The sequence below is a fragment of the Hemiscyllium ocellatum genome, chromosome 33, assembly GCF_020745735.1.
Source record: "Hemiscyllium ocellatum isolate sHemOce1 chromosome 33, sHemOce1.pat.X.cur, whole genome shotgun sequence".
In the NCBI taxonomy this organism is placed as follows: Eukaryota; Metazoa; Chordata; class Chondrichthyes; order Orectolobiformes; family Hemiscylliidae; genus Hemiscyllium; species Hemiscyllium ocellatum.
Window position 1 is genome coordinate 14055544 of NC_083433.1, and position 24083 is coordinate 14079626.

Genomic DNA, 24083 nt, shown 5'->3' on the forward strand with positions numbered 1-24083 from the left:
TAATCTACCTGGCTGTCCCAATCCCCATTCCCCACAGCAACTACTCCAGGTTACTATTACGACGAACGAAATGTTGGCCTTATGAAGTACTTGTTCTGTTTCTCTTGCCAGAAATGTTGCCTGGTCTGCTCTGACCAACATATTCAGGTTTTGTTTCAATCACAGGTGGGCTTTGTTATCCCTGCTTAGGTATCCCATTAATTTGCTCATGGGGAAAGTCAGAGAGCTGATTCAACAACTGTTATGAGTTTCAGATTAAAGGTTTCTACTGACAATTAATACAATCTGTATGTGTAAAATAAAAATCATTCACGTGTTTGTACAAACTGGGAATTCTTCACTACATTTCAGTTCAGCAAACAGTTTATTTGAATTCATAGCATTGAACAAATATGTACACACAAAGACCAGACAATCACTATCTGCAACAAGAGAGAAACCAACCATTACCTTTGCTAAATGTTAAAAATCACGCAACTGCAGGTTATGGATTTATTTGGAAGCACTAGCTATTGGAGCACCGCTCCTTCATCAGGTGGTTATGGAGGTTAAGATCATGCTCACAGAATTTACAGCCAAACGAGTCCAGTGTCATGGAGATGTGATACAGTTAACAATCTTAGATTAAAACTTTCATCTTTTATAAATGGGATATGCTGGTTTCTGTTCTTTGACATGTAAATCCAAGAAGAACAACACAAACCCACACAGATCCTCCCTCATACACAAGCTCTCTCTCATATGCACATGCATGCACGCGAGCACACACACACTTCTTCCCCCCGCATTCACAGCATCACATGCACCCTCCAACAAATATCCCATCCCATTCACACACAACTTAAGTTTACACACACAAACATATACACGCACGCTCTATAACGTGCACTCACATCCACACACTCACACGCATCCTCAATCTGTCGCAACTCCATGCGCATACGTATAAGCTTATGGGGTGAATTTGTTTCTGCAGAATTACATTTTATTTTGCTGCATGAATCCATTTAAAACTCTGTAGAGCTATACAGAGGGTTTGTCACTTTGACATAGCGTTGGGACACAGACAGACTTCACACCTATTGTTTAAAACCTGAGCTATCATGAGAATGCAATTTAAAAGAAGTTCTGGGATTTACTTATTAAAGAACAGAAACCAACATACCCCATTATAAAAAATGAAAGTTTTACTTTAAGATTATTTACTGTATCACGTCTCCATGACACTGGACTCTTTTGGTTGTAAATTCCGTGACCATGACCTTAACCTCCACATCCACTTAATGAAGGAGCAGCGCTCCAAACGCTAGTGCTTCCAAATAAACCTGCTGGACTCTAACCTGCTGTTGTGTGAGTTTTAACTTTGTCCACTCCACTTCAACACCAGCACCTCCAAGTCTTTGCTAATGCTCCATCATCTGCATCTTGCAGGTTACCATTGACCAGAAAGTGAACTGGCCATATAAACATTGACTGAAAAAGCAAGTTGGAGGATAGAAATTCTAGTACAAGTAACTCATCTCTGACTGCCCTTGATCTGTCCATTATTACAAGGCACAATACAACTATCGGCAACATCCAAAGCAGTTCGCTTGATCAGCACCCGATTCACCACTGTAAGCATTCACTTCCTCTACCACCAGTAAACAGTGCATCAGTGTTTACTATTTATACAATGTACTGCTACAACTCATCAATGCACTTTCAATAGTATCATCCACTCTCACAATTTCTACCACTTAAAAAACAGCGGTAGCATATTCATGAGAACATCATCACCCTCAAGTTCACTTTTAAGCCACACACCACCTTGACTTAGAACCACATATGTCTTCCTTCACTGTCGCTGGGTCAAAACCATGAAGCTCTCTTCCTGAAGAACTACAGGTCTACCTACACTTTATGGACTACAACAATACAGAAGGCAGCTCACTTATACCTTCTCAAGGACAATTAGGGAAGGCCATTAACTGCTGGCCTTGTTAGGAACATGAAACCAAAAGGCCTTCAGGAAGGTATAAAATACAATTTCCAAATCCTCCAATCTTCTCTCCACTCCATCAACTATAAAGATTATGATTCAGATTGTCCGTTAGGTAGGCCTCTCTATCACGGCCAAGAAAATAGGTTTTAAATAGTATCAACCAAGACTTTTGGAACTAAACAACACCAAGGGGAACTCTGACTCTCAGCCTACTCTTCTCCCCTTTTTCCATCTCTGATTATCTAAAGAGTAATTATGATTTGGAGATGCCGGTGTTGGACTGGGGTGTACAAAGTTAAAACTCACACAACACCCGGTTACGGTCCAACAGGGTTGTTTGGAAGCATTAGCATTCAGAGCGCTGCTCCTTCATCAGGTGGTTGTGGAGAATGAGGCTCCGAAAGCTTGTGCTTCCAAATAGACCTGTTGGATTATAACCTGGTGTTGTGTGATTTTTAAAGAGTAGTTAATCTTCAAATCACCCAGATTAGAATTATTATAAATACCAAACGAGACACTAAATTCCAGTGTCCTGAAGCCAGACCTTGTTAATACTCTCTCCCTTCCTTTTTATCCATTCCTGAAACTCTATTCCTTTGGTCCTTCTCCCATCCACCCTTTAAGGATACTTTTCGATTTAATTCTACAGCAGCCTTTTTATCTCCAGCCTAATGACAGAATGTATGCTTTCCCTCATGGTACAGTTTTCCTCTTGATTTTCAGTGCTGGGGAAAACATTTTCCAAATAAAGTTAGCCTCGAGCATTCACACAATTTGATAGACTTAAGATTAAAAAAACCCTCAGCTTCGAAAGTACACCCCTATCTCACCACTTTGTCATTTTCAATTTGCCATTTCTAACTATCCGTCTAAGCTCACTACCTTATAGCATTATGGATCTACCCATACCAAATTTACCACAATGGTTCATAATGTAGGCTAGTACCATCTTCTCAAGAGAAATTACAAATGGGGACTAAGTGCTGGACTAGCCAGCAAAGTCCACATTCAATAAATGAATTTTAAAATGCTAAATTTCAAGCAGGTGGTTCTCGGCCATGAATTCATTTGGAACTTGGACAATGCAATGCAAATACAGCATTAACCCACTCCACAACTGTATATATAGGAAACACGAGGCAGACATTTACAGTGCATGCACCTTCCTCTGCATGTTCTACATAAATCCATACCGCATAATGTGATTGTGGCGAAAGCTGTCCTTCATGCTCATCTCTACGGCTACATGAGCCAAGGGCCAGTTTGGATGGCTTCGCAAACAGTCAGTCAGCTGCTGCACAGTGTCAACTTTCAGTGAGTCTGGCGAGATCTCATAAAATGGTCTCATCTTCGTTGCAAACTGTACAAACATTGTTCTTGCTTCCACTTCAGAGCTCACCTGGAACAACCTGTAGAGGCACGAGACACAAAAACTGAACCATTTCTAATGATGTTACTTGTTCCTATTTTCATCTTTGCTGCATATTTGGACTGGTAGTGATTTTGAGGCATGAATCTCTTCATTTCCAAAATCATCTTCTGACTCAGACATTTGAGCTGCAATTTCCAAATGCTCATTACAGTGCACTGGTCACACAAAGTTGCTTTTAAAAGGAGCCCAATGTATTCAACAATGCATCCCCTGCTGGGTAAATGATCTTATTTACGCCACAGTACAAATTCACTCAAAGGAAGATGATTGCAGCCAAAAAGACTTTGTAGCTGCCAACCCAAGAATCCACTGGCTCTGCCTTGCACCTCAACTAGTGCTGTTATACTTACATCAACAGTCCTAATAAATTACTCGGAAAAATTGAGAGTGCGTGGAATTGGAGCTAATCTTGGCACAGTAAATAACCGGGGAGGCAGCAAATAGGGAGTAGAGACAAAGGATTTATCCTCTGTCTAGATGTATGTAACCAATGGTGCTCCCCATGAACCTGTGTCCTCATGCATACCAAGAGGGCTTCGAGAATGTTGGCTTTTATCTTGAGAGGATTGGAATTCAAAATTTAGGAACTTATGTTTCAGTTATACCAGATCCCAGCTGGAGTAATGTGCTCTGTTCTGGAGCAGGGAGAAGGCCAGGGAGAGAAATCAGGACCCCTGGTGCTTCTCCTGTTCCTGCAACCCTTATCCCCCAAACCTCACCAACCACTCACCCTCAATGTTTAATCCTCCACTTCACATCACTCAAATATCCAGAATTGGAAAACCATTACAGTAGGGTTGACACAGTTTGTTAAACACATTTAAAAGAAAGTTGCCTTCTGCATTCTAAGCCATTCATTATAAATTGAAACTAACTACACTCACAAATACCTGGAACGAAGCAAATATTAAAAGTGCAAAATACTATAGACACTGCAAACGTGATGTAAAATGATCTTTTTCAGAGGTTATGTTCTGGTTTTTAAGAACTCCTTTTTCATTCTCACTAACTCTTTTATTAATTGATGCATTCACACAGTAAAATAACTTGCTGCATTTAGTTGGTGCATGGTGATTAAGAGCTCATTTATAAGCAAAATTAGCAGAATTCAGTGATATCCTCAAAAATTGCTCCTTCTTTAAACATTAAGCGCAAGGTAAGCATTAATTTCCAAGAGAAGTCATGAGTTAGTAGAAGTTATTTTCAAGATAACTAATATAGTTATTAACATAAAAAGACATCACCATAAACAAACCCTTCCACAGACTGGTCAAATCAGCAAATGTATTTCCAAAACATATGCACAAAGTTGGAAGACGTTAACCAGACAGTGATCAAGTCAGAGTCACGCAGCATGGAAACAGACTCTTCGGTCCAACTCGTCCATGCCAACCAGGTTTCCCAAACTGAACTAGACCTATTTGCCAATGTTTGGTCCATATCCCTCGAAACCTTTCCTAAACATGTACCTATCCAAATGACTTAAATGTTGTAACTGTACCTGCATTTCCTACCTTCCTCTGGCAGTTCATTCCACACATGAACCACCCTCTGTATGGAATATGTTGCCCTCCAGATCCCTTTTAAATCTTTCTCCTCTCACCTTAAAAATATGTCCCTTTGTTTTGAACCCCTCAATCCTTTGGAAAAGACCTTTGCTATTAACTTGACCCATGCCTCTCATGATCTGATAACCACCTACACTGCAGTGAAGAATGCCCCAGTCTTTACAGCCTCTCCTTATGACTCTAACCCTCCAGTGCCTGAAACATCCTGTAAATCTTTCTGGACGCTCTCCAAATTAACCGTATCCTTCCTGTAGCAGAGTGACCAGTACTGTACACAGTACCCTAAAAGTGGCCTGACCAACATTCTGTACAACCTCAACACGATGTCCCAACTTCAATACACAATGGTTTGAATAACGAGGTTACAACTCTTTTTATGGTATCTCAAATTTAAATTTGACAAATGTTGCCATGTTCATTACAATAACATCCACTGCATTCTGCCCAGAGTTTCGGTGACCAAAGGAAACCTTAAGCTACAGATTCGACATACATTGCCTCAGTAATTTCAAGATTACTTGGCTACCAGTTAAGCAAATGATTTTTTTGTTGATAGGTTTAAACCAGACTCTAGTCTTTGCAGCCTCCCTCCTCATCCCAATTCACCTTGCAGCCTGCCTCTCTCCCCCACAGGCTCGTTCACACTCTCTCTCTGACACACTTGGAGCTTTCCACACTCTCCCACATCTCATATCCAGCATCACACCCCTAGACTCCAATCTCTCACCTGCAAACAGATAACCCAGATCCACCAAAAACCAAGGGACACTCTTACCATTGCAGAAGTCTACCCTCACCCAAACTCACACTCAAACTGCGGCCTGACCAAAGGTTAGGCTTTTCCCAGCCCCAGCTTCAAACAAGAGACTCCCAGTTCAAGGTTCAATACAGAAGACAGCTCCAGCTCCCTGGGACTCCCTCACTGCCAGCACATCCTTTCCAAACTGCTTGATGTTCCTTCAATCAAAGGCTGATTTGCTCCTATGGTTACTACTGATAAGCTGTGAGAATATGGTGCTAGAAAAGCACAGCAGGTCAGGCAGCATCTGAGGAGTAGGAGAGTCGATGTTTCAGCAAAAAGCCCTACAGATGAAGGGTTTTTGCCCGAAAAGTTGACTCTCCTGCTCCTCAGATGTTGCTTGACCTGCTGTGCTTTTCCAGCACCACACTCTCTGCTCTAATCTCCAGCATCCAAAGTCCTCACTTGCGTCTACTACTGATCAGCTGACTACTGAATCTATTAGCAAAGACCACTGGAAAGAAATAGCCATGATGTTGCCAGGGTTGGAGGATTTGAGCTATAGGGAGAGGCTAAATAGGTTGTGGCTGTTTTCCCTGCAATGTCAAAGGCTGAGGGGTGACCTCATAGAGGTTTATAAAATCATGAGGAGCATGGATAGGATAAACAGAAAAAGTCTTTCTCCTGGGGGTGGGGTGTCCAGAGCTAGACTGCATGGGTTTCAGGTGAGAGGGGAAAGATATAAAAGGGATCTAAGGGGCAACCATTTCATGCAGAGGGTGGTGTATGTATGGAATGAATTGCCAGAGGAAATGGTGGAGGCTGGTACAATTACAACATTTAAAAGGCATCTGGATGGATATATGTATAGGAAGGGTTTAGAAGGATATGGGCCAAGTGCTGGCAAATAGGACAAGATTAGGTTGGGATATCTGGTCGGCATGGACGAGTTGGACCAGAGGGTCTGATTCTGTGCTGTTCAACTCCATGACTCTATGACTGGAAGAGCAGCTCCTGGTGACTCAATGATTGACAGGTCTGGAGCCCTAGTTTGGGGGCCTTATAAGTATTCTGAACTTCATCAGTTCTTGCTGTCCTTTAGTGAACCTGCACAAACTGAAGTACAGTCAAGGGCAGACAACACTGCCCAGAATGCTTGCTAGCTGTGAAGACCAATTGCCAAGGACAACTGGATGTTGAGCTGGTGTAGGGGCACATCACATGATGTTGGAAGTGGTGGCTTTGCTGTTCCAACCCACTTATCTCATCAAGATATGCACTTTAATCACAGAGTCATAGAGATGTATAGCATGGAAATAGACCCTTCAGTCCAACCCGTCTATGCCGATCAGATATCCCAACCCAATCTAGTCCCACCTGCCAGCACCCGGCCCATATCCCTCCAAACCCTTCCTATTCATATACCCATCCAAATGCCTCTTAAATATTGTAATTGTACCAGCCTCCACCACTTCCTCTGGCACCTCATTCCGTACATGTACCACCCTCTGTGTGAAACAGTTGCCTCTTAGGTCTCTTTTATATCTTTCCCCTCTCACCCTAAACCTATGCCCTCTAGTTCTGGACTCCCCTACCCCAGGGAAAAGACTTTGCCTATTTACCCTATCCATATCCCTCATAATTTTGTGAACTTCTATAAGGTCACCCCTCAGCCTCCGACGCCCCAGGGAAAACAGCCCCAGCAAGTTTGCTAGAATTGGAGATTTTGATGTGCAAAGTTGCTTATCTTACCAAGATTTGCATTTTAGTAGCATCTGCAATGGATTTTAATAATTTTCCAGTATTTTGGAGGTTTAGAATAACTGGTGATTTCCTTACTGAGGTATGCTCTTCACTTGCTTGATTTTTTAAAATTCAATCATGGGAAGTGGCCATGTTAGCTGGCCAGTGATTCCCCAATTGCCCTCAATTCTGAATACATGGCAGCCAGTGAAACACAGACAATGCTACATGAACTGAAAATGTGTTGCTGGAAAAGCGCAGCAGGTCAGGCAGCACCCAAGGAGCGGGAGAATTGACGTATCGGGCATAAGCTCTTCTTCAGGAAGTGCTACATGAATCTGGCTCCTCACTGACGATGAGGGCCCAAGTGATTAGCACAAAGTTGGCATAATTAGGAAGGGAGTTCACTGGGTCAAACCCTTGGAACTGCCTTCCTAATGGCATGATGGACATACCTGCACTAAATGGACTGCAGTAGTTCAAGAAGGCAGTGCCGTACCACCTTCTCAAAGGCAATCAGGGATTGGCAATAAACGTTGCAGCAGCCAGCAATGTTCATGTCCCATGAGTGATTTTTTTTCAATCATATGCTCCCTTATCTCCCAAGCCCTAACCCCACTCCAGGTAAGGTACACTAAACTTGGAAGCATATATTCACCAGAGTAACAAGGTCAAATTTATGTTTCTTAGAGTTTAGTGATGCGTGATTTAATCCAGGTGTTGAAAATGATAAAATAATTCAATAAGGCCAAATAAGAGAAATTATTTCCTCTGGTGGCAGAAAACAAAATAAAATCAGCTTCATCTTAAAACTGAAGTGAGCCCATTTTGGAGTCAAATCAGAAGCATTTTTTGCATATAAAGGATAGTGGAAAGCTGTAACACTTTCCCTCAGAAGACTGTGGGCGATGGGTCAATTGAAACTTGCAAACCTGAGATCAATCTGGCAAAACTGTCAGGTGATGTGGAACAATGACAGGTGGATGGGGTTGAGATACACATCAACAATGATCTAACTGTAAGCAAAACAAGCTTACAAGTATCAAGTGGCTCACTTCAGTCCCTACACCTTCAACTTTCTAAATGTAACACTGGCCAACAACACAAAATACAATTTTAAAAACAATCAAAAACAAACATTGCCCTTGCACTACTGGAAACTGGGCTTGAAGCCAACTTCAACAGCTAAGACAAAAGCCTGATTTCTGATGACTGCACGGAACCTACATGAACTACATGTCAGAAGAGGCTACACTGAAGGACACTTTGCCCTTCAGAAGTGAGGCCCACCAAGCGGTTTTAAACTCCTGTCACTGTGCAAAGTTTTTCAAAGAGTCCTCCTCATGAGCTTCTGAAGAAGCATATTTTTCACAGGGAACTATAAACACCTGAAGGATCTTTAAACAATTGAGTGATCCCTGAGGCAGGGATGTCTAGATTTAGTTTTTGTAGATTGTACAGGAGTGCACTGTTGGGCCTCAGAGTTTGTACGAAAAGGATAAATCTATGCACCCAATAATTTGCATTCCAAGTTGCTGATGTTAACAGATTTTTATGTTCAGCTTTGAATTTGCATAAGCAATGAAGCAACAATGTCACGAGCTTCCAAATGTACAGTCAGGGTTACTAGTGAAGCAGAAATTTAGGCATTAATAGGACAGAAATGTTTGTGCTCCAAAAGCTTGTGATTCCACTGATTGAGGTCCATTAAATCCTGATGTAGACTACAAATTGAGAATGAGTTAGGGCAGGTCAGGTCAGGTCGACATGAATCATGCTATCTTGGTCATTGCAAACTTTGCTCCACAACAGTTTTCAATGGTCCAGATAATCCGATTACAATCAGAACAGATTTAACCAATGGTAATCCTCTTTAAGATTTCCCATTTATGTGTTGGTGCTCTTTCTAGGTCAGGTTCCAAGTCTGGCCTTTCCATAATGGACCCATTGGAGGGGCGGCACAGTGGCTCAGTGGTTAGCACTGCTGCTTCACAGCGCCAGGGACTCAGGTACAAATCCTACCTTGGGTGACTGTCTGTGTGGAGTTGGCACATTCTCCTTGTCTCTGCATGGGTTTCCTCCAGGTGCTCCGGTCTCCTCCCATACTCCAAAGATATGCTGGTCAGGTGAATTGGCCATGTTAAATTGCCCATAGTCTTAGGTGCGTTAGTCAGGGGTAAATGTAGGGGAATGGGGCTGAGTGGGTTACTCTTCGGAGGGTCAGTGTGGACTTGTTGGGCCAAAGGGTCTGTTTCCAATCTAACTGAAACTGGGAAGAAATCCACTAGGTACAGGAATAATGGAGCAGGCCAAGATGTGTCCCATTCTCACCATATTTGCAGCTGTAGTTCAGCAGTTAATATCCCATAGGCACTTTGACAGTGACTAAAGAAAGGTAAGTACATTAGGTAGTGAGGCAGTAGTGTGCCAGGCATGTAGGTGTGGGAATAGTGTGCCAGGTGGGTGAGGAGGGATAGGTCAGGGTCTGGATATGGATCAGGCCACACCAGGCCCAGTTCCAGTAGGGATGGGAGAGATCAAGACAAGGATGCCAGGTTCATGTAGCATTACTTTACAGGGAGGGAGGGTCAGATTTGGGGGTTATCTTAGTTATTGAGCATTAAAAAAGGGTTGGGAATCACTGACTTACCGAAAACAGCAAGATATAAGACCAAAATAAGAGGAGTTTCTTTTCTTGCAGAGATCATCAGTTGTTGGAGCATTCTCCTTCTAACAGGCACCGAAGCAGAGTTGTTGGATACTTTTAAGGCTTCAAGGGTTTCTAATTCATATATATGTTAAATAGTGAGGGATTGGATTGGAAATATTACACCATCAAATTGTGAAAAGGTAAATAAAAACTTCACATTTTCAGTGTTTTTCATAATGTCGCAAAGTGCCTAATAACCAATGAAATACAGTCATTGCTGTAACGTCAAAATCAGGGCAATGAATATTTGCACAAGCTCCCACGAACAAACATGACACAATTATCTGCTTTTCAGTGATGTAGATTGATAGATAAATGTGGGCAAGACACAAGGATGAAGGCTCCTACTTTTCTCTGCAATAGTGCTGTGGTGTGTTTGATAATAGACAGTATATGGGTTTAATACCTCATCAAAAGTTGGCCATCCAATAATGCAGTACTCTCTTAGCATTGCATTGGAATGCAAATGTAGATTTTTAAACTCAAGGATAATCATGGGCTGCTGGGCAATATTAATCTGATTTTATAACATAGACAATAGTGTCAAAATCAATGGTTGGGAGGGATGCGTGACATGTCTAGTATTATAAAACAGCTCACTATTAATCTATAATAAAGTACAACACTGAGCAGTCAGCCACAATGAACCTGGGAGTAATTCAGACTGACTCTGGTAGTCAGATATATTGAGTGTTTCATTTTCCGATATCAACACTTATTGTTGAACATTGACATGAGAAAGACTTACTCATCAATATGTCAATTATTTCCAATGGACATTCTTAAACAAAACAAAAATTATTTTGAACTTGATACAGAAACCAGTGTCAGTTAGTGTTCCAGAAACAGTTCAATCTAGTACAAGGAAGAGAACATGAGGAGAGAGGCAGGAAGTCTTTCATTACCACAGAGATGCAGGGTTCCTCTTTTAGCAGCGAAGAAGGGGAAAGCCTGTTTTTCTTCATAATTAATGATTCACCAGCAAAGCAGTAAGAACAAAGCGACTTTTGAAAATGTGGTTTCTGAAAATTCAATTTTGTTGGTGAGTCATGCACTGCGGAGAAAAACATGCCTGCTTTCATCTATGTTAAGAAAAATTTCATTCTTCTACAGACTTTTCAAGTGTTAGTACAGCAATTATTTCCTGGTATTGTACTTCTTTTTTAAATTCACTAATGTTCACATATAATTTTCATGCTACAGTTTGTGCAACCATTCATCGCCAAGATTAATAAATATATTGTCTTATTAAATCCATAGATACTTGGAAGATAACATAACTGAACTCCCTGCTGCTAAGTGCACTGCCCACCAATAGGTGGTGCTCTCTGCAGGTACAGTGCTGAAGCTATAAAATCATAAAATGTCTACCTACATTAGGGGTACTCAGTTAATTGAACTGAAGGTCAACCAAATGTTTGAGTGAGACTCAGCTCCCAAATTAATATGAAAGGCTGGAATGAAATTGTTAGTATGTTTATGTTAAACTATTTAGTCCATTATTCTAATGAGGACATTAATCATCATTAAGCTTCTACTAGTGAAATGAATTTCAAGATCAATGCATATTTATTTATACTTCATGTAGCTCTATTTCAATAAAACATTCTTCAAAGTGCAATTAAACTATATTTCTCTCTCCCTTCAGTTATTCAAAATTAGGCTTAATGAAGATATTCTGTACAGACATTGCCAACAATTCTCATCCTATGAGCAATTTAAAAATTATTGAAATTTTTAAGTTGCTCATTAAAACCTTACAATTCAAATTCATTTTTATTTATCTGTTTCCTGAGATGATTAGATAAGATGGATCAAAAAGCCAGTCACATTTTAAAGATCATGTGAGTTGATCTTTATCGATCTAAACAAAAACCAAGTTTGCTGAGAAACATTTGTAGGTCAGGCAGAGCCATACAGGTTGGTATTTCAGGTGCACACCTTAGACAAGAATGGGCAAGATGAAGAGTCTTTACCTGGGAAAGTTTAGGGGGGAAGTGAGGGGAAAATCTTTCACACAGAGGGTGGTGGGTGCCTGGAACAACCTGCCAGTGGAGGTGTTGGAAACATGCACGTTAGCAGTGTTTAAGGTGTACCTTGATAGACATGTGAAGGGGAGGTGAACAGAGGGATAGAAACTACACAGGGACAATAAGTCTAAATAACGACTAGGAACTCGTGCAGGCTTGGTGGACCAAAGGGAGTGTTCCTGTGCTATATTGTTCAAGCTAGCTACCTGCGAATTTCATTTTTCAGATATCTTCACTCACTTTTGCAGCTCACAAAACGCAGGGAAGACTAACAGGTTTCCCCGTGACTATTCACTCAGTGGCTGGCAATTTCACTTTATGAAGTCAAGCGCACTCTCTATATGTGAGCATCCACGTTAGGTTGGCACTCTAGTGCAGTACAGAGGGAGCGCTGTTGGAGGTGATGCTTTTTGAAACAACATGTTAAACTGAGAGCCCTTCTACCTCCTTGGGCAATAAATAATCCCATGACACTATTCGAAGAAGAGAAAGGAAGTTTCTTTGCATCACATCAACGGCCACACTTTAAAAAATACTCAACTGGCTATAAACAGAACATTAGAAAGTAAGAAATAGTAGGAAGAGCCGGCCACCCGGCCATGCAAGTCTGCTCCACCATTCAAAAAGATCATGGCTGATCTTATCAAACATTGAGCACCACTTACCTGCCCACTAATTCCTTTACTGTTCAAAAATCTATTTTTGCCTTAAAAATATTCAACGGGGGAAGTCTCAACTGCTTCAATGGGCAGGGAATTCCACAGATTCACAACTCTTTGTGTGAAGAAGTTCCTCCTCAATTCAGTCCTAAATCTGCTCCCCCTTATTCTGAAGCTATGCTCCCTCATTCTCGTAAAGTATTCAGAACATCTTAAGATAAAAAAAACACTATGCATGGTGAATGCAAGTTCTCTCCTTATCTCTGCATGCACAACTGCTCCGAATGGTCTCCATTTAAAGTCTATATCCTATAATTTTTGCCAAACTCTATACTAAAATGAATGGATTTTCCACTTGAAAGACTCCTCTAGGCCCGAAATGTGACTGGACTTCCCCTTCACACACAGTGAATTTAACAGAGATCCCATACAGCTGAATGCACAAAAGAAATCTCATCCCTCGTCACAATCCATCCCTACTCCCCACACCTCTGGAATCTCTTTTTCTGGTTCTAAAGTGAGAGCAACTCGGGATAACAGTCAATCAGGAACTCTCCATGAAGGAGAGCATTGCACATAAACCCTGTGACCCTGGGAACTGCACAATCCTAGAAATTCTCCATCATGAAACGTCACCAGAAGATTCTCACCTGAAAGCATTCTGAGGTGTTTTGGGGTTGATAAACAAGCAGTCCCAAGACTGTGCTGTCCGATACAGCACCACCCGTCCGTCGTCCATAATTCTGCTGTGTGACACATATTCGGACAGTGGCACCTCTCGTACCCGGTAAGGGTTGGCAAAGAGGTTGGTCACAGTATTCAGTGTCTCTACCAAACGGCCAAAGAACTGCATTCTTACAATGATCTGCTGGGAGAAGAGAAGGGTTGGGGGAGATAGGGAAATGATTATCAATGCTCTTTCATTTTTGAGTTGAAGATGCTCCACAGTGCTCACATAATGAATGATTTATATTTTCTACAGCATTCCACCACCAATAAAATCTTTTCAAGTGTAATTACTACTGGAAGATAGCCAGCACATTAGCCAATTGCACCTAGCAAGATCCCACAAACAGCAATAATATAACGACACGATCATCTGTGTTAGTGATGCTGATTGAGAGAAGGTAGAACTTCCACGCTCTGTTTCGATAAGAGTGCCGTGAGATATTTTAACTTAGTCTAAAGTCAGAGACAGGTCCTCAGTTTAATTCTCCATGTCAAAGAGCATCCTCTAACACTGTGGCATTTCTTCAGTACTACACTGGAAGGCCCAGGCCTGGATTATATCTCTGGAATAGGATGTAAGCCCATAAACTTTTAACTTAAGAGGCCAGAGTGGTATCAAGTGAACTGCAACTGGAAGGTGAAACAGTTGAAGCAAAAATCTGTAAATACTTGAGCATATTTTCACTAATGGGAAAGTCTAGAATCAGAGGATATAGTCTCACAATAAAGAGGTGCCAATTTAAGACTGAGATAAGGAGGAATTTTTTTCTCAGAGGAGTTGAGTGCTTTCGGAACTCCTTGTCACAGAGAGCTGTGGGGCAGAGTTCTTGCGTATACTTAAGCCTCAGACAGATAGATTCTTGACCAGTTGGGGAGTCAAGGATTCACTGGAGTGACGCCTTCTTTACAAAGGTTTTATTCCTTCCGGTAATAATGTAGGGAACGTGTGCGGAACCTTGTTTCAGGCTCTGGTTAGGCGCCAACCAGATTATATTGTTCAGATCTGGTCACCACACTTCGGCAAAGATGTGAAGGTCTTTGTGAGGATGTAGAGAAGACTTTATTCAAACACCAGGGAAGTGGGTGACGTTATTCACAATGCTAGATTGCTTTCCGTGGAGTAAATGAGACAGAATGGATATTAGCTAGAAGTGGACAAGGCTTTGATTGTACAAGGACCTTGGAGCACATGAATTGAAGATTTTGGACAATGAGTAGTAATACACAGGGACTGATCTCCCATGAGCCAGGAGGATGCAATACAAACAATGACGAAAAGGAAACTAGGTGAAGACTTGAAGGAAATGGGGTCCAGGCTGGAGAGTTTGATAGGTTGGGTTCTCACACAGACAGCCACAGCACTGACTTGACTTACTGAGTGGCCTCTTCCTGTGTGGAAATGTCTCTCAGACTTAATCTTTTGCTTCTCTTGTTCAAACAACTCAAGACCAGCTTCAGGAAGAACTTCTCATCTTCACACTGAACACCATAGAGCCCTCTAGTCTGAAGTCAGACAAGCTTTTGAAACTTCAGACTTTAGCTAGATCTTCATGTTTATAAGAAGTACTTGTAGCAGGGCAAGGAAGGTTATAGATTATCATAGCAAAGGGTCCAAATCCAGGGCAATCTTCACCATGGGCATCAGTGTGTCTTTACACCGTGAAGGAGTCACATAATACTGTCTTCAGTTTGCTTTTCACTTTGTTTCTCCAATTCCCCCGTGTTAATTCCCTTTAACTTGGGTGGGTCCCACAACCTCAGAACTATCAGTACATTCACGCTGCATCCCCGAGATGAATCTATATCACCAGACACACTTCCTGCTTTCCTCAGCTGTGGTTGGTTCAAGCCATTAGCGTCCTATCACTGGAGTAATTGTTGGTTATCGCTCCCATTGATTTCAGTAAAAAACACTTAGTTCTGGTGAAGGCATTACACCCGAATTCTCGGTATTGATCTGCAGTGTAATGCAAGCAGCTTTTATAATTTGCTTTACATCTCCAGTTAATTTTTAAATGGACTCAAGCTGAGGCTAACATTTGAATTGTTGCCCTTTTTCCAGTATTATGGACAAACATGTGCCCTGCGCATGAAATGGTTAAAAACATCCCCTAACTGGCACCAGTGATATCGCACTATTTCTGATCTCCACTACAGTCATATGAAAGTGAATCTTTCTAATTAAGCCCACTTCCATGGTTGGAGTGATCCAGACCTGAAACTTCCTGTTCAAAGAGTTGGGGAGCATTAGAATGTTGCCCTGCTTCCTACATGCCTGCCTCATGAGCAACTTGAACTGTTATCCCTCTGTCCCATAACACTGCATCACACAGTCATGAATAATAAAAACTGAAAAAGGTGGACGCACTCAGCAAGTTTGACAAAAGATTGCAGGACCTGAAACATTACCCATGTTTCTCTCTGCAGACACTGCCTGCTACATATCTCCAATTGCTTCTGCTGTTTATTTCTGGTTTTTGGCAATATGAAGTTTGTGATTCTTATATGTTGTTTTAAGATTATACAAAGCAGACACAAGGTGGCAGGTACTGAGTCAGTAACAGCATATGGAAATCAGATTAATCCAATTTGCAGCAAGCCTTACTACATTAATGCTAAAGATTTAAATAAATTTAAGTCTGTTATACTCATAAGATTAGATAATCTCTTTGAGCCAAATGCTAGATTAAAGAACATGCTATTGTAAATGAAAATTAGACCTCCCCAGCACCAGAGCATTTCTCCATTATATGTCAAAGATGTGAGAAAAGTGAGTCATGGATCGATAACAACAATTTATATTTATATTGTGTAGAGTTCTGGTCACCCTACTATGGGAAGGATATGATTATATTGGAGAGTGTTCAGAAAAGGTTTACAAGGATGTTGCCAGGACTGGAGGGTTTGACTTATAACGTGAGGCTGAATTCACTGTGGCTTTTTTTCTCTACAGCGTCAGAGGCTGCGGGGTGACCTTACAGAGGTTCATCAAATCATGAAAGGCATGGATAAGGTGAATAGCCAAGGTCTTTGCTCTGGTGTGGGGGAGTCCAAAACGAGAGGTGAGAGGGGAAAGGTTTAAAAAGTATCTGAGGAGTAATTTTTCAAGTGAAGAGTAGCACGTGTTTGGAATGTGCTGCCAGAGGAAGTGGTACAGGCGGGTACAGTTACTTAAAAGGGATATGTGAATAGGAAGGGTTTAGAGGGATATGGGCCAAATGGGGACTAGGTCAGATTTGAATGCTGAGTTGGCACAGGCAAGTTGGACAAAAGGGTCTGTTTCCATGATGTATGACTCTAAAAAACACCTTTAATTTAATAAATCTCTCCAAGGCACATTATATAGTAGAACATAACAATGAACCACATATTAGGAGAAAGTAAGGACTGCAGATGCTGGAGATCAGAGTCGAGAGCGTGTTGCTGGGTTTGCAAAGCAGGTCAGGCTACATCCAAGGAGCAGGAGAATCGACGTTTCAGGCATAAGCCCTTCATCAGGAATGAGGAATGAATCAGGAATCAGCCCCCAGCCCACAAGCCTCATTCCTGATGAAGGACTTATGCCCGATACATCAATTCTCCTGCTCCTCAGATGCTGCCTGACCTGCTGCGCTTTCCCAGCAATACACTCTCAACACTGAACCAGATACTGTCTGATAACTAAAAGCTTGCCTGAAGGTGTACATTTTAAGGAGTACTTTAAAGATGGAAAAAGAGAGGTTTTCCAAGGAAATTCCAGAGTTAAGAGCCATGGCAGCTGAATGCACACCAAAGTATAGCAATTAAAATCAAGGATGTACAAATGGTCAGAATAAGAGGAGCAGAGATATTTCAGGGAATTGTAAGACTGAGGACATTACAGAAATAAGGCCAGCAGGGAACAAAGCTGTGGAAATACTTGAGAACAAGGTCTCCAACCAGTTTGTAAGTGCAATGTCTCAAAAGTGTCTGAGCAATCAGCAAAATGAGAGTTTTTTTTTGTAGGTCAGCAATTTGAAAAGCAGGTTCCCCTCCCTGACTCCTCTTAAATTTCCTTTGTTCCAAAATGGAGGAGAACTGGGGGAAAACAGCAGTACCTCGTTATTATCCTAATCACACACAAAAATCACCGAGGACATTCTAATTTTTCTAACTGCCTGTGAATCAAACACATCCTCACTATGCAAATACAATGATGTCCAATACTAAAAAGATTTGCATGAGGTTGAGCCATTTTGCTTATAAATCAATGTCACTCGTTCAGCTTTTCAACTCAATTCCACAAAATCAAAGAAAGCTAACGAACTCTGGATGACTCACAGTGATCCAGTTGAAGATTGGCAAATACCTTCGGATTGTTTATTACCTTAAATGCAGCACATAAGACAGAGTTGCTGTAGTTCAAAGAGTTTGGAACCGATGCTTTATGGCAACTTAGTACTCGAGTACCTGCACAACATAAATCAAGGAAGATATTGTTTGATTTAATTTTGACAGCACTGAGCTTTCTCCTGGCACAGTGTTGTTTTAACACACCATCCTTTGGGACGATTAGACTTTGAGTCATTCAACAATACAGATGCTTTGATCAGGAAAACATCAGCTGACACCATAATAAAGAATAGTCCAAGTTTTATTTCACCTGGCTGAATACAATTATCCCTCACTCGCCAATCCTAAATACTGAAAACATCCAAAATGGAAATGTTTGGATCATATGGGCCAACACTAAGAAGATGCAGTGATGTTCAGAAGGTACATAGCCACATGTCTGTGGTTAGTACTGTTCGTTCGATGCCAGCCTGCACTGCGAGGTACATACCACTCCTTGGGGTACTCTGCAACTATCAAGGAATTGCTGGGCATGTTCCAGGACTGAAGCAAGGAACTAAGCAAAAAATTATCTCACTAACAACAGTAGGTAGCTTTGTCTCCAGGCAACTAATTGCCAGATTTCTGGAAAGGAATCTGTTGAACTGACAGCAAACATTTCAAATGCCACCGTGCTTGTTAGCACATCATTTCATGCTCTATCACTGGTTGCATTTAAATTGCTGCATTTCGCCAATGAAAAAATCTGTTCGGTTGCTTGAAAGAGCTCGGCACCATCTCCCAAAGAAAAAGTCCTGTTGTTGATCAAGTATAGGAATTGGGATTGAAAAATGTGGTGCTGGAAAAACATAGCAGGCCAGGCAGCATCCGAGGAGCAGGAGAATCAACGTTTCGGGCATCAGCCCTTCTTCAGGAATGAGGCTGGTGTGCCAAGTCGGCTGAGAGAAAAGGTGGGGGGTGGGGGCGGCGCTGGGAATGTGATATGTGGAAAGAGGTGAGGGTGAGAGGCCAGAGAGGGGGTAGGAGTGGCGAGGTGGGGAAGAAGATTTCAGGTCAAGAGGGCGGTGCTGAATCCGCGGGTTAGGACTGAGATAAGGTGGGGGGAAGGGAAATGAGGAAGGGAAAAGGCAGAAGATGAGACGCTCACAGGGGTCGTGTGGTCAGGGTCTGGCGATGGAGGGGGCCAAGGCCTGCAACTCCTTGGCGGAGTGGGAGGGGGAGTTAAAGTGTTCAGCCACAGGGCGGTTGGGTTGGTTGGTGCGGTGAATTGTGGTTGGTGTGTGTGGAGGTGCAGGTGAATTTGCGACCGATATGGAAAGATCCATTGGGGCCTTGGAGGGAGTTGAGGGGGGGAGGTGTGGGCGCAAGTTTTGCATTTCTTGCGGCTGCAGGGGAAGGTACCAGGAGTGGAGGTTGGGTTGGTGGGCGGTGTGGACCTGACAAGGGAGTCGCAGAGGGAGCGGTCTCTCTGGAACGCTGATAAGAGTGGGGAGGGAAATATATCCCTGGTGGTGGGATCTGTTTGAAGGTGGTGGAAAGACGGAGGATGATGCGATGTATCCGGAGGTTGGTGGGGTGGAAGATGAGGACCAGTAGGGTTCTGTCCACTGTCCATCATTTACTGTATCCGCTGCACCCGATGTGGCCTCCTCTACATTGGGGAGACAGGCCGCCTACTTGCGGAACATTTCAGGGAACACCTCTGGGACACCCGCACCAACCAACCCAACCGCCCCGTGGCTGAACACTTTAACTCCCCCCCACCCCATCGCCCCCCACTCTGCCAAGGACATGCAGGCCCTTGGCCTCCCCCTTCGCCAGACCCTGACCACATGACGCCTGGAGTAAGAGCGTCTCATCTTCCGCCTAGGAACCCTCCAACCACACGGGATGAATGTAGATTTCTCCAGCTTCCTCATTTCCCCTCCCCTCACCTTATCTCAGTCCCAACCCCGGATTCAGCACCGCCCCCTTAAACTTCAATTTTCTTCCCGACCTCTCCCTCATCTCCTTCTACCTATCGTATTCCCAGCACCCCCTCCTCCAAATTCCCTCCCCCCTACCTTTTATTTCAGCCCACTTGGCACACCAGCCTCATTCCTGAAGAAGGGCTTATGTCCGAAACGTCGATTCTCCTGCTCCTCGGATGCTGCCTGGCCTGCTCTGTTTTGGCAGCACCACATTTTTCAACTCTGGTCTCCAGCATCTGCAGACCTCACTTTCTGCTATAGGAATTGGGATGTCATGTTGTGGCTGTACAGAACATTGGCTCGGCTACTTCTGCAATACTGTGTGCAATTCTGGTCTCCCTGCTAGAAAGGTGTTGCTAAGCTTTCTACAGGTAGCCCTGTTTTGTTTTTTCATGGGTGGCACGGTGGCACAGTGGTTAGCACTGCTGCCTCACAGCGCCTGAGACCCGGGTTCAATTCCCGACTCAGGCGACTGACTGTGTGGAGTTTGCACGTTCTCCCCGTGTCTGCGTGGGTTTCCTCCGGGTGCTCCGGTTTCCTCCCACAGTCCAAAGATGTGCGGGTCAGGTGAATTGGCCATGCTAAATTGCCCGTAGTGTTAGGTAAGGGGTAAATGTAGGGGTATGGGTGGGTTTCGCTTCGGCGGGTCGGTGTGGACTTGTTGGGCCGAAGGGCCTGTTTCCACATTGTAAGTAATCTAATCTAATCTAAAAAAAAGCTTGAAAGGGTGCAGTAAAGATTTACAAGGATGTTGTCACAGTTGGAGGGTTTAAGCTATAGGGAGAGCCTGAATAGACTGGGGCTAGTTTCCCTGGAGAGTAGGAGGTTTGGGCTGAATGTGCTTGAGGTTTATAAAATCATGAGGGGCATGGGTCGGATGAAAAGCCAGTCTTTTTTTTTCAGGGTAGGGGAGTCCAAAACTAGATGGCATAGGTTTAGCGTGAGGGGGAAAAGATTTAAAAGGGACCTGAGAAGCAACTTTTTCATGCAGAGGGTGGTGCACATGTGGAATGAGCTGCCAGAGGAAGTGGTGGAGGCTGGTACAATTACAACATTTAAAGGGCATCTGGATGGGTATATGAACAGGAAGGGTTCAGAGGGATATGGGTCAACTGCAGGCAAATAGGACTAGATTAATTTAGGATATCTGGTCAGCATGGACGGGGTTTGACCGAAGGGTCTGTTTCCATGCTATACAACTGTACGACCTTTTGATTCCAATTGCCAGGGAGGCTGCAGCAAAGGATTACACTTATGGAAGCCAAGTGAGGATGCATTCAGAAACCCCTGTTACACGAAGCATGCAAAAGTAAAAGCTGTGCAATGACTGCAGCGCAATGACTGGTTCAAACCACAGAAATTAACCATTTACTCTTGGTGTCTAATGGCAACATCATCACCAATTCCCTCGCTTTCAACACCTTGGAGTTACCACTGACCAGAAATTGAACTGGACCAGCTATATAAATGCCCTGGCTACAGGAGCAGGTCAGAGGCTGGGAATTCTGCATCAAGTAATTCCTTTCCTGTCTCCTCAATGCCATCTACAAGGCTCAAGTCATGAGTGTAAAGCAACACTCTCCACATGTCCGGATATGTGCAACTCCATTAACACAAGCTAGACACAACCAGGACAAACAGCCCACTTGATTCACACCTCATCCACCAAGATCAGCATGGGTTTCCTTCACCTCCCATGTCTGGTGGCAGCAATTTGTGGCCATCTACAAGATGTGTGGCAGCAACCTAGGCTCCTTTGACATCACTTTCCAAACCTGCAACTTCCACCATCTACAAGGACTGGGGCAGTAGATACATGAAAACACAAGTTGCAAACTCCCTTCCAGGTCACACAGGATCCTGACTTACCTGTACTAACTTTCCTTCACCACCAGCTTCTCAAAGACAACTGGGATTGGCAATAAATGCTAGCCTAGCCATTAACGATAATATCCTGTGAATAAATATTTTTAAAATATTTCAACATTAACTTTCACACCTTCAGAACACCCCAAAGTGCTTTAAAGTCAATGAAGCAATTCTGAAAAATAATCACTGCATGGGTAGGGAAACACAGCAATAAACCTGCATAAAGCAAGGTCTTGCAAACTGCAATGTGATGACAACCAGAAAATTACTAAAGATAAACAGTGGTTCAGTCACCAAGGTAACTCATCTCCGAAATAGCAGCCACACGATTTTTTACACCCACCCAAGCTGACACACATAGCCTTGGTTTTAATGCTCTGTCCAAAACACAGCACCTCCAATGTTGCAGCACTCCCGGAGTATTATACAAGGAGAGGCAGAGAGGAAGTGTCATCTGAGATGCTTGCACGCAAGCGTCTGGACTGAGAGCGAAAGCAACAAGAGGAAAGTTCCCTGCCCAATGTGACCCACAAGCCATTGTAATATAACTCAATCAGCATATGACTAATGCAGACTGGATGACCACCTTGCTAAACACTTAGCCTCACAAGCATGACCCCCATCTTCCATACTCGCCATTTTAATTCACCACCTTGCTCTCAAGCAAACATATCTGTCCATAACCTGCTGTAGCTTTCCCCAGTGCAATTAAGCTAGAGGCTTATCTTCTGATTAGGCACTTGACAGCCTTCTAGACTCAAGATTGAGTTCAACAACTATGCCCAGTAATTTTGTTTCTGCCGAGCATTGGTTTGTATCACCATTTTGTGGGTTTTCTTTTCCCTTTTAAACCAAGCTCTCTTTTATTCAGGCTTAACACTTAGACTGAGCCAATATTTTGTTTTATTGCAAGTATTAAACACACCCTTTGAAATTTTCATCCATAATATCTTTGACATTGAATGGCAGCCACTCTCTAACTCCTGCCATTCATTTCCATTCTACCTGACTTAACTTTCCACAGCACAAAAGCATAAAATCATGGTGGAAGAGTTCTTGTGGTGTAGTGGTAGTATTTTTCCGTCTGAGCCAGAAAGGCCCAGGTTCAAGTACCTAACGACTCCAGAGGCATGCCTTAACAAAATATCTACATCCACAAAATATTTCACCACAAAGTTTGATAGGACTCAAAACATTTTTAACTCTAGTTTCTCTCCTGAAGTGCTAAGTTTCTGACTGTAACCTTTTATTCCCTTCCTTATTTTGTCAGAAGTCACGCAACACCAGGTTGTAGTCCAACAGGTTTATTTGAAATTACAAGCTTTTGCTCCAAAAGGTTTTGATTTCAAATAAACCTGTTGCGACTATAACTTGGATTCCTATGACTCCTAACTTTATCCACCCCGACCCAACACCAGCACCTCCACATCATTTCCGTATTTTATAAGGGGAGGGAACGGTATCATGATAATGTCACTGCAATCCAGAGACCCAGACCAATCTTCCGGGTGCATGTCTTTGAATCCCAAACATGGCAGATGGTAAAAATTGAATTCAATTTAATCTGGAATTAAAAGCTAGCTTAATTGCAATCTCTACTGAGGAAGGGTCACCGGACCTGAAACGTTAACTCTGATTTCTCTCTACAGATGCTGCCAGACCTACCGAGCGTTTCCTGCCATTTCCATTTTTGTTTCTGATTTCCAGCGCCCACAGTTATTCGGTTTTTAATTGCAATCATTGTCGATTGTCATAAGAAAAAACAAAATTATTTCACAGATGTCCTTCAAGGAATGAAATCATTCCTGATGAAGGGCTGATGCCTGAAACATCGATTTTCCTGTTCTTCAGATGCTGCCTGAACGGCTGTGCTTTTCTAGTAGCACACTCTCGACAAAGAAGGAAATCTAGGGCCAAGATTAAAGAAGTGCCTGGAAAAGCACAGCTGGTCAGGCAGCATCACCAAGGAGCAGAAAAATCGACATTTCAGGCAGAAGCCCTTCATCAGGAAATTCCTGATAAGCTTTTGCCCGAAACGTCCATTTTCCTGCTCCTCGGATGCTGCAAGACCTGCTGTGCTTTTCCAGCACCACTCTAATCTTAACTCTGATCTCCAGCATCTACAGTCCTCACTTCTGCCTAAGCAAGGGGACCTGCCAATCTTGCCCAGCCTGGCCTGCATGTGACTCCAAACCCACAGCAACATTTTTGAATCTTAATTGGGGCAGCATGGTGGCTCAGTGGTTAGCTCTGCTGCCTCACAGCACCAGGGTCCCGGGTTCAAATCTGGCCTCGGGCGACTGTCCGTGTGGAGTTTGCACGTTCTCCCAGTGTCTGCG

At 42.9% G+C, this 24083-nt stretch overlaps 1 protein-coding gene across 5 annotated transcripts in view; it reads right to left on the minus strand.

Annotated features, from left to right (window-relative positions):
* Positions 1-24083, minus strand: part of pla2g6 (phospholipase A2, group VI (cytosolic, calcium-independent)) — an 84762-nt gene that overhangs the window by 60064 nt on the left and 615 nt on the right. For 2 of the 5 annotated variants that reach the window (XM_060849568.1, XM_060849564.1), the window contains exons 2-4: positions 17940-18022; positions 13516-13733; positions 3178-3393 (exon numbers count right to left, since the gene is read on the minus strand). In XM_060849568.1, the coding sequence (XP_060705551.1) occupies positions 3178-3393; positions 13516-13718 (419 nt within the window). In that variant the 5' untranslated portion in view covers positions 13719-13733; positions 17940-18022. The remainder of the gene's footprint in view (positions 1-3177; positions 3394-13515; positions 13734-17939; positions 18023-24083) is intronic. The other 3 variants (XM_060849565.1, XM_060849567.1, XM_060849566.1) reach the window with 3 other exon arrangements.